Genomic DNA, 12,870 nt, shown 5'->3' with positions numbered 1-12,870 from the left:
CCGACCACTGATCGGGTTATATTACCTGAGCAGTCTGGTAAATCTCCAGCCTCATCCTCTTGGCCGCTTTCCGGGTCTCACTCTCGCAGGCGGCAGCCAGGATATTTTCCGCCATAGCTGAGGTCAGGTGCGGAGGAGTTGGCCGAGCCTGGAATAAGAGGGGCACATATTATTCCAACGCTCGGATATCTCAAGCTAATTGTGATACAGAGTCAGATAACTTGGGCTGCAATATCACCCACATATAGATATATTGTGCACACAGTATATTTTCATCACAGATCCATGAAGAGCGCTGCATATGGTCCAGTTTATAGGGGTATTCCGGTAACAAGAAATTCAAGATTGATGGGTGTCTGCATGCCGAGACCCCATTCATCGCCAGAACAAGGCACTTTTGTCCCTCATCTGAATCCCGCACTAGTGTGCATGCTTAAAGGTTGCTCTATTCATTCTCTAGAGTACTGCTGGAGAAAGCAGGGCAGGAGTGGAAGACGAGCATGCGCACTTCCGCTCCATTCTCTATGGTACTACTGGAGAAAGTAGGGCAGGAGCGGAGGGACGAGCATGCGCACTGCCGCTCCCTTCATTCTCTATGGTACTGCTGGAGGAAGCAGGGCAAGAACGGAGGGACGAGCATGCGCACTGCCGCTCCATTCAAACATGGGACCAACGTGCCTCGTTCTGGAGATTGATGGGGTCCAGCAGTAAGACACTCGCCAATCTTGTTGTTATTACATGTCCCGTATATACGCATTAATATTTTGTTATCAGAATACCCTTTTAATCACTGCAAATTCTACAACTTTCTAATATACTTTGTGTTACTCAACCACTCTCTGGATCTCTGCTTGCTGGCAGTGAGTGTAAAACACCTGTACATCTCTAATAATCCTCACAGCGGAGGGTCTGCAACAATTGTGGAGACAGAGGTGCTCTGTGCACACTTTCTGCCTGTTTGTGTTCACTGACAACAAGCAGAGATTGTGAAAAACAGCCAGGATCTGGAATACAAAGTCAGCCCACCATTGGGGACAGAGACAGTCAGTAAGTGACTGCACCCGTCTGATGTACAGTCTTAATAACACAGAATCTCTTAAAGGAGCCACACACCATAATTAAACTGGTACCCCAGCGGAAGTGACCAGAAGAGGGTGCAGATTTCTCATATACACCCATCCATGCTTGGAGGAGCCCACGGTATAACAGACACAGTCATTGCCTGCGCTGCACCGATATATTATGTGTAGGCCCCCTTTAAACCATACTGCCATGTTACATTCCCACGCTACACCACATGTAGACAAGCTGGTAACTCACATAGACCCTGCAAGTATCCGGGTCGGTTCTCACCATCTCCATGCCGTTCTTCTTCATGCGCCGGCAGGATTTCAGGTAGGTGCGGATGCGCTTTCTCGCGCGCTCTTGGAATTCTGGGAACTGGCGGCTGCAGGACTCGATGATGGCCTGTATCTTCTCTTTGGGCTGCTTGGAGATGGGGACCATACGATCAAGGTTTTCATCCACGAAGAGGCGGACGAACATCTGAAACGGTGGGGACATGGGATGCACATTTACACCAATAATATTATGCATGTAGAACGTCCCCTTTATGTTGGCGATACTGCATAAACTTGGCGCCATTTACAATCATAGCGCATGTCACCTTCCTCCTAATCCCCCTGCCCCAGGACACTAATTATCCCCGGGCTCACATTAAAAGCTTTCAGACGTTCAGGGTCCAGCCCTTCAGTGTCTGTGATGCGATCGTTGTCTTCGTGGTCATCTTCGTCATCGTCGTCCACCGCTGCGGTCCGGCTTACTGACAGGTCCTCTGCCCCACCACTGACTTCTGTCACTTCTGTCTTAATGGAGTCATAACTTCCTGAGCTGTAAGGCGGGGACTGGAAGCAAGTAGTAGAAGTTAATGGGAGATTCGGACACTACTGGCCACCACCCATTCTTTATCATTACAAAAAATTAGCCCCGATCTAATATTTCTCATGACTGAGGGTTTGCTACAATTGTCTCCAGTCTAGGAAATCATCTGTGGACCATACCATTTAACTTACAGAGAATTGTCTAGGTTGGATACAAGAGTAACAAACCCTCAGCTGTGATTTTGTGAGGACAGGTTGTAACTCGTTCCTGACGTTTCAATAGCATCTGCCTCTAACAGCAGCGATCAGAGCTAGTTCTGATCCCTGACGTTTAGCCTTTAAATGCCGCTGTCAATCTCCGACAGCAGCATTGTAGTGGCGTGCCGTTTCAGGTGAAGGGTGCCGATGGGTTGCAATGGAAGCCAGAAGCCTGCTAAAGGCACCCACTGATGCCATCGTGGTGCAGATGTGGTTGGGCTCCATAAGAGATCGCGATTTTTACAACATACTGTAGTATTGCAGTAAAGAGTACAAGTGATCAAAGACAAAAAAGCAAAAAAAAAACAAACATATATTATATATTTATATATATACATACATACATACATACATACATACATACATACATACATACATATACACACACTAGCTGAAGAGTCCGGCGCTGCCCGGGCATAGTAACTAACTGTGGTTAATTATAGCAAATTATAATTATCCCATCATAGTCCCATGCCCATATACCCATCATACATATCCACGATCCCATAGGCCCGTGCCCATATACCCATTATACATATCCTTCATCCCATAGTCGAGTCCCCATATACCCATCACACATCCTCCATCCCACAGTCCCATGCCCATATACCCATCACACATCCTCCATCCCATAGTCCCATGCCCACATACCCATCATACATATTCACCATCCCATAGTCCCATGCCCATATACCCATCACACATCCTTCATCCCATAGTCCCATGCCCTTATACCCATCATACATATCCTTCATCCCATAGTCCCATGCCCATATACCCATCATACATATCCTCCATCCCATAGTCCCATGCCCATATACCCATCATACATATCCTCCATCCCATAGTCCCATGCCCATATACCCATCATACATATCCTCCATCCCATAGTCCCATGCCCATATACCCATCATACATATCCGCCATCCCATAGTCCCGTGCCCATATACCTGTCATACATATCCTCCATCACATAGTACAGTGCCTATATACCCATCACACATCCTCCATCCCATAGTCAACCATTATGACATCATAGTGAGCGGCGTGGCTTGCAACCTATAACATCAGCGTCGCCATGGCAACAATTATGACATCATAATGAGGGGCGGGGCTTGATACACACACACACACACTCTTTCCCCCATTATGTAGATAGGGGCAAAATTGTTTGGTGAATTGGAACGCGTGGGATTAAAATTTTGCCTCACAACATAGCCTATGACGCTCTCGGCGTCCAGACGTGTGACTGTGCCAAATTTTGTGGCTGTAGCTGCGACGGTGCGGATGCCAATCCCGGACATACACACATACATACATACACACACACACACATACATACATACACACATTTGAGCTTTATATATTAGATATTTATTTAACTTCATTATTTCCCAGTTTTAAAAAACATGGTATCTCTGGTATCTCTGCATCTGAAAAAATCCTATGTAACAAGATAAATTTAGTTAATATACATGGTAAATGCCGTACAGAGATAAAGTGCTGCATTTCTGCCCAAAAAAGACAAAAAGGTACAAATAAAAATAAAACAAATAAAAACAATCCCTCGCACAGCTCCACCAGCGGAAACACGAAGTCATTGTCCACGCTGGGATGCCCTCACCTCAGATGTGGCTTTGAGAGTGTACTTTCCGTGGTTACGTATCGCCTCTGTGGGACAAGCATCCACAGGATATGGTGGGACCCCCCCCAGCGTCGGGCGAATCTTGTCGCTGAGGTTCATGGGCTGCTCGTCGGATGGGGCGCTGAGCTCCGGGGCGGAGCTGGTGCTGTTCCCATTCATGTCCGGGAGGGAGCGGCTCAGGGCAGTGGTGGCGGGCGCGGTGGACGGAGTCAGCGCAGGAAAGACATTGCCATTACAGCTCTCAGAGGAAGAGTCGTCTGCAAAAGAGAAGATTGTCAGCTCTGCGAACCCTCATCATAGTCCCCAGAGGGGACCCTGAGGTCACACACACAACTATTGAAAAATTAATTGTCCTTGTACCTAAAAGTCACAATAAGCTGATCGCAGGAAAGCGATTGATCGTCGGAGGTCAAACCGCTGGGACCCTCACCGACTGACAGAATGGAGTGGCACTGCGCATGCGCCACCTGAACTAGTTTCAGTGAACACTCATACCGGGGGGCAGTCCAAAAGACCTCTGACCCACCAGAGGCGTTCAGATCCGTACATTTGCCCATTTTTCCAGTGTATACCACCAAGGTCCCGGTCAGAGCATACAGACATAATGCTGTCTGCAGAATCTGCAGGGCACAAATCAGATTATCTAAAGCTGAAAATGAATTGAGGCTTGCAAGAGATGTCAAAAGCAATAATAAAGGATTTTGGGGATATGTCAAAGGTAAAAGAAAAGTCAAAGATGCTATAGGATTTTTACAGGATGAAAATGATGAAATGGTAAGACAGGATGTTGAGAAGGCTGAACTTTTAAATTCCTATTTTGCATCTGTTTTCTCTCAGAAAGGAAATGTAACACCAACTGTTATTCACTGTCCTATTAAGGGAATAGAAGAATCCAGGATATCTATAAACAGAAAGATAGTGAGGAAACACTTAGCTAACCTAAATGAATTCAAGTCTCCAGGTCCAGATGAATTACACCCCAGAGTACTGAAGGAGATAGCAGAAGAAATTTCTGAACCACTCTCCATAATCTTTGAAAATTCTTGGAGAACAGGAGAAGTGCCAGAAGACTGGAGAAGAGCAAATGTTGTTCCTATCTTCAAAAAGGGGAAGAAGGTGGACCCAGGCAACTATAGGCCGGTGAGTCTGACTTCTATACCAGGAAAGATCTTTGAACAAATTATTAAACAACATGTAAGTCAATACCTGGATAAGAATGAAGTGATCAAACAGAGTCAGCATGGGTTTGTAACTAATAAGTCATGTCAGACTAACTTAATTTCCTTCTATGACGGTATCACTGATTGGGTGGATCAAGGAAATGCTGTAGATATAGTATATCTTGACTTCAGCAAAGCATTTGACAAAGTCTCTCATACAATCCTTATTGAAAAAATGACTAAGTATGGAATGGACAAGGCAACTGTTAGGTGGATTCATAGCTGGCTTAGTGATCGGACCCAAAGAGTAGTCGTAAATGGCTGCACATCCAGTTGGAAGAATGTCTCAAGTGGGGTACCACAGGGCTCTGTCCTGGGCCCTGTATTGTTCAACATCTTTATCAACGATTTAGATGAAGGAATTGAGGGTAAACTGATTAAATTTGCTGATGACACAAAGCTAGGAGGGATAGCTAATACTAGAGAAGAGAGAGAGAGGATTCAAAAAGATTTAAATAAACTGGAGAAGTGGGCAGTAACTAACAGAATGGTTTTTAACAGGGAGAAATGCAAAGTACTACATCTGGGCAATAAAAATGAAAAAAGCATATATAGAATGGGAGGAATAGGGCTAAGTGACAGCACATGTGAAAAAGACTTGGGTATACTAATAGATCACAGACTGAATATGAGTCAACAGTGTGATGCAGCAGCAAAAAAGGCAAATGCAGTTCTAGGATGTATTAACAGAAGCATACAGTCTAGATCACGTGAAGTCATTATTTCCCTCTACTCCTCTTTGGTCAGACCTCATCTGGAATATTGTGTCCAGTTTTGGGCACCACATTTTAAAAAAGACATCAACAAACTGGAGCAAGTTCAGAAAAGAGCGACCAGAATGGTGACCGGTCTGCAAACCCTGTCTTATGAGGAAAGGTTGCAGGATTTGGGAATGTTTAGTTTGCAAAAGAGAAGACTGAGAGGAGACTTAATTGCTGTCTACAAATATCTAAAGGGCTGTCACATTGTAGAAGGATCAACTTTATTCTCATTTGCACAAGGAAAGACTAGAAGCAATGGGATGAAACTGAATGGGAGGAGACACAGATTAGATATTAGAAAAAACTTTTTGACAGTTAGAGTGATCAATGAGTGGAACAGGCTGCCACGAGAAGTGGTGAGTTCTCCTTCAATGGAAGTCTTCAAACAGAGGCTGGACAGACATCTGACTGGGATGATTTAGCGAATCCTGCTTTGAGCAGGGGGTTGGACCAGATGGCCCAGGAGGTCCCTTCCAACTCTACGATTCTATGATTCTATGATATGGCGTCTGCTGCAGGATATTCACACCGCAGGAAGAGGTGCCATACATTTCAGCCATAGTTCTTACCTGAGGCCGTGTGACGTGTCGTGGTTGTGGACCAGATACTACATCAATTCACCAACACCTGCACTCTTTACAATATGGCAGACATGTACAACATCTTGGGACAGATTTGAGCCCCATGGTAATTTTTTGGCACTCTTGGGTCTCCCTGTTGCCCCGCATATTATATGGACACACACTTTCGCAGAGTATTGCTGCTTACCGCTGATCCTCGAGTGTCCGACTCACTAACTGTAACCCCAACTGTCACCACATTAAACATGGCGGCTGGGTGAAGGCTGCAGTTAGTACGGAAGCTGGGAGCGACCAACCCAGCAATTAAAGGGGTCTCAATCCTCCAATCCCTACATTGTTCATCTCCATCACAACATCTGCACACTGGGAAAGCTTGGTGGCTGCGATGGTTGTCACTCTGCTTGTTATGCACCGAGGGGCAGGACTGCAGTACCCGAGGTCTGGAAAAGCTGAGTCCCTCACTTTCTGTGGAAGCGTCCATGACAGTTAACATGTTAATGACTATTCAACCTTCCCAGAAATAGATGCAAAAACAAAACAAAACAGATGAATAGGAGGAGGGTGAGGCTGTAAGTACATTGATGGGTACAAGACCCCCAACACCCCCCACAGCAGAGGAAGGATGGAGAGCAGAGATCAGATTATTGCTGCAGTCTCCTCAGATCTTTGGTTCTGCTCCAAGGGGATTTAGCTAATTCTGGAATAGATGAAGGAACTGGGGATTATTTCCTGGACATGTGTGAGAGTCAAGGAAGGAGATGACGGGGGATGGGAAATCCCGGACAGTGCGGCCTTCACTTATCACATCCTTCTACAAGTCCTCCTGGCAATCAGAGAGCCAAATAACATCACAACCACGGGACACTGACACTTGGGGAACAGGACAATGACACAGGTTACAGGGAAATGACACTGACACTTGGGGTACAGGACAATGACACAGGTTACAGGGAAATGACTTGACACTCGAGGTACACGACAATAACACTGACATTTGGGGTACAGGACAATGACACTGACACTCTCTGGGCACTCTCTTCATTTGGAGGAAAGACAATTTCTGCACCAGCATAGAAGAGGGTTCTTCACAGTAAGAGCAGTGAGGCTCTGGAAATCTCTTCCTGAGGAAGTGGTGATGGCCAACTCACTGAATGAATTTAAGAAAGGAATGGATGCTTTTCTTGTGAGTAACAGTATAGAAGGTTACGAATAACAGAATATTATAGGTAGATGGTTGACCCAGCTTAGGGGAAGGAATTTTTTTCCCTATGGAGAAAATTGGCTTCTACTCTGTGGGTTTTTTGCCTTCCCCAGGATCAACAATGCAGAACAGCTGCACTAAAAATAGGCTGAACTAGATGGACATAAGGTCTTCCTTCAGCCTTCAAAACTATGTTACTTGGGGTACAAGATAATGATACTGATTCTTGGAGTACAGGACAATGACACTGACACTCGGGGTACAGGACAATGACCTGACACTTGGGGTACAGGACAATGACCTGACACTTGGGGTACAGGACAATGACCTGACACTTGGGGTACAGGACAATGACCTGACACTTGGGGTACAGGACAATGACACTTGGGGTACAGGACAATGACACTGACACTTGGTGTAAAGGACAATGACACTGACACTTGGTGTAAAGGACAATGACACTGACACTTGGTGTAAAGGACAATGACACTGACACTTGGGGTACAGGATAATGATACTGATTCTTGGAGTACAGTACAATGACACTGACACTCGGGGTACAGGACAGTGACACTGACACTTGGGGTACATGACAATGACACTGGCACTTGGGGTACAGGACAGAGACATACTGACACTTGGGGTACAGGACAATGACCTGACACTTGGGGTACAGGGCAATGACACTTGGGGTACAGGACAATGACACTGACACTTGGTGTAAAGGACAATGACACTGACACTTGGTGTAAAGGACAATGACACTGACACTTGGGGTATAGGACAATGACACTGACACTTGGGGTACAGGATAATGATACTGATTCTTGGAGTACAGTACAATGACACTGACACTCGGGGTACAGGACAGTGACACTGACACTTGGGGTACATGACAATGACACTGGCACTTGGGGTACAGGACAGTGACACAGGTTACAGGGAAATGACACTGACACTTGGGGTACAGGACAATGACCTGACATTCGGGGTACAGGACAATGACACTGATATACTTGGGGTACAGGACAATGACACTGACACTTGGGGTACAGGACAATGACACTGACACTTGGGGTAAAGGACAATGACACGACACTCGGGGTACAGGTTAATGACACTGACACTCGAGGTACAGGACAATGACACACCTACATTTGGGGTACAGAACATTGACACAAGGTGCAGGACAATAACACTGACACTCAGGGTACAGGACAAGGACACTGACAATTGGGACACAGGACAATGACACATGTACACTTGGGGTACGGGACAGTGACACTGACACTTGGGGTACAGGATAATGACACTGGCACTTGGCATACAGGAATATGACACTGGCACTTGGGACACAGGGCACTGACATGGTATATGAGAGACAATGACACTTAGTGTACAGAATAATAACATACTGATACTTGGGTTACAGGAAGATGTCACTTGAAGTCTGAGACAACGACAACATGACTTGGGGTACAGGATAATGACAATGACACTTAGGATATAGGAAAATGACATTTGGGGTGCAGGACAATGACACACTGACCCTTCGGGTACAGGAAAATGATACTGACACATGGGGTGTAGGACTCTGACACTTGAGGTACAGGATGATGACACGCTGTGACTAGAGGTACAGCACGATGACACTGACACTAAGGGCCACCCCAGAAATCGCTTGCACTTTCAGTGGCAGTCTGACATGCTGTCACTCTATGAGATGAGCTGTATATTTCCATCTGTCACATAGTACACTCATCAATAGTGCACGGCACTTAGTATGACGGTATATAGTGTGGTGTGTGCTGTGGGGGGGAGCAGCGTCTGGAGCTTCTCCCATCCCCCACATCCTTCCTACATAGAACCTCACTTCATCTTACAAGGATTAGGCAGTATTATCCTTCCCAGTCACCACCCCCCATGCTACCGCCCCCCACACTGCTAGATGACCTATAACTAACAGGTCCGCCCTTCACACAGAGGTCCGAACACTGCTGACAGGTCTGATGTCAATACACCATCAAAGAAAATATACGAGAATACCGCACCTTCATCTGTCCTGTATACTACCCCCATCCTCCACACCATAACTACCCTAAAAGAGACAAGTAATCATCCTCTACTAACACATTAACAGCGCTCCCTTTTGGTCCAGGTAGAAATGCAGCGCTCCTTCCTCTCTCTCTGCACACCAACAGCGCTCCTTCCTCTCTCTGCACACCAACAGCGCTCCTTCCTCTCTCTGCACACCAACAGCGCTCCTTCCTCTCTCTGCACACCAACAGCGCTCCTTCCTCTCTCTGCACACTAAAGGCGCTCCTTCCTCTCTCTCTGTACACCAACAGCGCTCCTTCCTCTCTCTGCACACTAAAGGCGCTCCTTCCTCTCTCTGCACACCAAAGGCGCTCCTTCCTCTCTCTGCACACCAAAGGCGCTCCTTCCTCTCTCTGCACACCAAAGGCGCTCCTTCCTCTCTCTGCACACCAAAGGCGCTCCTTCCTCTCTCTGCACACCAAAGGCGCTCCTTCCTCTCTCTGCACACCAAAGGCGCTCCTTCCTCTCTCTCTGTACACCAACAGCGCTCCTTCCTCTCTCTCTGTACACCAACAGCGCTCCTTCCTCTCTCTCTGTACACCAACAGCGCTCCTTCCTCTCTCTCTGTACACCAACAGCGCTCCTTCCTCTCTCTCTGTACACCAACAGCGCTCCTTCCTCTCTCTCTGTACACCAACAGCGCTCCTTCCTCTCTCTCTGTACACCAACAGCGCTCCTTCCTCTCTCTCTGTACACCAACAGCGCTCCTTCCTCTCTCTCTGCACACCAAAGGCGCTCCTTCCTCTCTCTGCACACCAAAGGCGCTCCTTCCTCTCTCTGCACACCAAAGGCGCTCCTTCCTCTCTCTGCACACCAAAGGCGCTCCTTCCTCTCTCTGCACACCAAAGGCGCTCCTTCCTCTCTCTGCACACCAAAGGCGCTCCTTCCTCTCTCTCTGTACACCAACAGCGCTCCTTCCTCTCTCTCTGTACACCAACAGCGCTCCTTCCTCTCTCTCTGTACACCAAAGGCGCTCCTTCCTCTCTCTCTGTACACCAACAGCGCTCCTTCCTCTCTCTCTGTACACCAACAGCGCTCCTTCCTCTCTCTCTGTACACCAACAGCGCTCCTTCCTCTCTCTCTGTACACCAACAGCGCTCCTTCCTCTCTCTCTGTACACCAACAGCGCTCCTTCCTCTCTCTCTGCACACTAAAGGCGCTCCTTCCTCTTTCTGCACACCAAAGGCGCTCCTTCCTCTCTCTGCACACCAAAGGCGCTCCTTCCTCTCTCTGCACACCAAAGGCGCTCCTTCCTCTCTCTGCACACCAAAGGCGCTCCTTCCTCTCTCTGCACACCAAAGGCGCTCCTTCCTCTCTCTGCACACCAAAGGCGCTCCTTCCTCTCTCTGCACACCAAAGGCGCTCCTTCCTCTCTCTGCACACCAAAGGCGCTCCTTCCTCTCTCTGCACACCAAAGGCGCTCCTTCCTCTCTCTGCACACCAAAGGCGCTCCTTCCTCTCTGCACACCAAAGGCGCTCCTTCCTCTCTGCACACCAAAGGCGCTCCTTCCTCTCTCTGCACACCAAAGGCGCTCCTTCCTCTCTCTGCACATCAACAGCGCTCCTTCCTCTCTCTGCACACCAACAGCGCTCCTTCATCTCTCTGCACACCAAAGGCGCTCCTTCCTCTCTCTGCACACCAACAGCGCTCCTTCCTCTCTCTGCACATCAAAGGCGCTCCTTCCTCTCTCTGCCCACCAACAGCGCTCCTTCCTCTCGCTGCACACCAAAAGCGCTCCTTCCTCTCTCTGCACCCCAACAGCGCTCCTTCATCTCTCTGCACACCAAAGGCGCTCCTTCCTCTCTCTCTGAACACCAACAGCGCTCCTTCCTCTCTCTCTGAACACCAAAGGCGCTTCTTCCTCTCTCTGCCCACCAACAGCGCTCCTTCCTCTCGCTGCACACCAAAAGCGCTCCTTCCTCTCGCTGCACACCAACAGCGCTCCTTCCTCTCGCTGCACACCAACAGCGCTCCTTCCTCTCTCTGCACACCAACAGCGCTCCTTCCTCTCTCTGCACACCAACAGCGCTCCTTCCTCTCTCTGCACACCAACAGCGCTCCTTCCTCTCTCTGCACACCAAAAGCGCTCCTTCCTCTCTCTGCACACCAAAGGCGCTTCTTCCTCTCTCTGCCCACCAACAGCGCTCCTTCCTCTCTCTGCACACCAACGGCGCTCCTTCCTCTCTCTCTGTACACCAACAGCGCTCCTTCCTCTCTCTCTGTACACCAACAGCGCTCCTTCCTCTCTCTGCACACCAACGGCGCTCCTTCCTCTCTCTCTGTACACCAACAGCGCTCCTTCCTCTCTCTCTGTACACCAACAGCGCTCCTTCATCTCTCTGCACACCAAAGGCGCTCCTTCCTCTCTCTGCACACCAACAGCGCTCCTTCCTCTCTCTGCACACCAACAGCGCTCCTTCCTCTCTCTGCACACCAACGGCGCTCCTTCCTCTCTCTGCACACCAACGGCGCTCCTTCCTCTCTCTCTGTACACCAACAGCGCTCCTTCCTCTCTCTCTGTACACCAACAGCGCTCCTTCATCTCTCTGCACACCAAAGGCGCTCCTTCCTCTCTCTGCACACCAACAGCGCTCCTTCCTCTCTCTGCACACCAACAGCGCTCCTTCCTCTCTCTGCACACCAACGGCGCTCCCTTCCTCTCTCTGCACACCAACGGCGCTCCCTTCCTCTCTCTGCACACCAACGGCGCTCCCTTCCTCTCTCTGCACACCAACGGCGCTCCCTTCCTCTCTCTGCACACCAACGGCGCTCCCTTCCTCTCTCTGCACACAAGCAGCGCTCCCTTCCTCTCTCTGCACACAAGCAGCGCTCCCTTCCTCTCTCTGCACACAAGCAGCGCTCCCTTCCTCTCTCTGCACACCAACGGCGCTCCCTTCCTCTCTCTGCACACAAGCAGCGCTCCCTTCCTCTCTCTGCACACCAACAGCGCTCCTTCCTCTCTCTGCACACCAACAGCGCTCCTTCCTCTCTCTGCACACCAAAAGCGCTCCTTCCTCTCTCTGCACACCAAAGGGGCTCCTTCCTCTCTCTGCACACCAACGGCGCTCCTTCCTCTCTCTGCACACCAACGGCGCTCCTTCCTCTCTCTGCACACCAACGGCGCTCCTTCCTCTCTCTGCACACCAATGGCGCTCCTTCCTCTCTCTCTGTACACCAACAGCGCTCCTTCCTCTCTCTCTGTACACCAACAGCGCTCCTTCATCTC

General features: G+C 48.9%; 1 protein-coding gene across 2 annotated transcripts in view; it reads right to left on the bottom strand.

Annotated features, from left to right (window-relative positions):
- Positions 1 to 12,870, bottom strand: part of NOL4L (nucleolar protein 4 like) — a 30,516-nt gene that overhangs the window by 5,487 nt on the left and 12,159 nt on the right. Inside the window, exons 3-6 of one of the 2 annotated variants that reach the window (XM_073580711.1) lie at positions 3,763 to 4,040; positions 1,716 to 1,904; positions 1,321 to 1,545; positions 26 to 148 (exon numbers count right to left, since the gene is read on the bottom strand). In XM_073580711.1, coding sequence (XP_073436812.1) covers positions 26 to 148; positions 1,321 to 1,545; positions 1,716 to 1,904; positions 3,763 to 4,040 — 815 coding nt within the window. The remainder of the gene's footprint in view (positions 1 to 25; positions 149 to 1,320; positions 1,546 to 1,715; positions 1,905 to 3,762; positions 4,041 to 12,870) is intronic. The other variant, XM_073580712.1, reaches the window with a different exon arrangement.

Source organism: Dendrobates tinctorius, unplaced genomic scaffold (assembly GCF_039654945.1).
Source record: "Dendrobates tinctorius isolate UK_male_01 unplaced genomic scaffold, ASM3965494v1 ptg000065l, whole genome shotgun sequence".
In the NCBI taxonomy this organism is placed as follows: Eukaryota; Metazoa; Chordata; class Amphibia; order Anura; family Dendrobatidae; genus Dendrobates; species Dendrobates tinctorius.
This window is presented reverse-complemented; position numbering and strand designations above follow the sequence as displayed.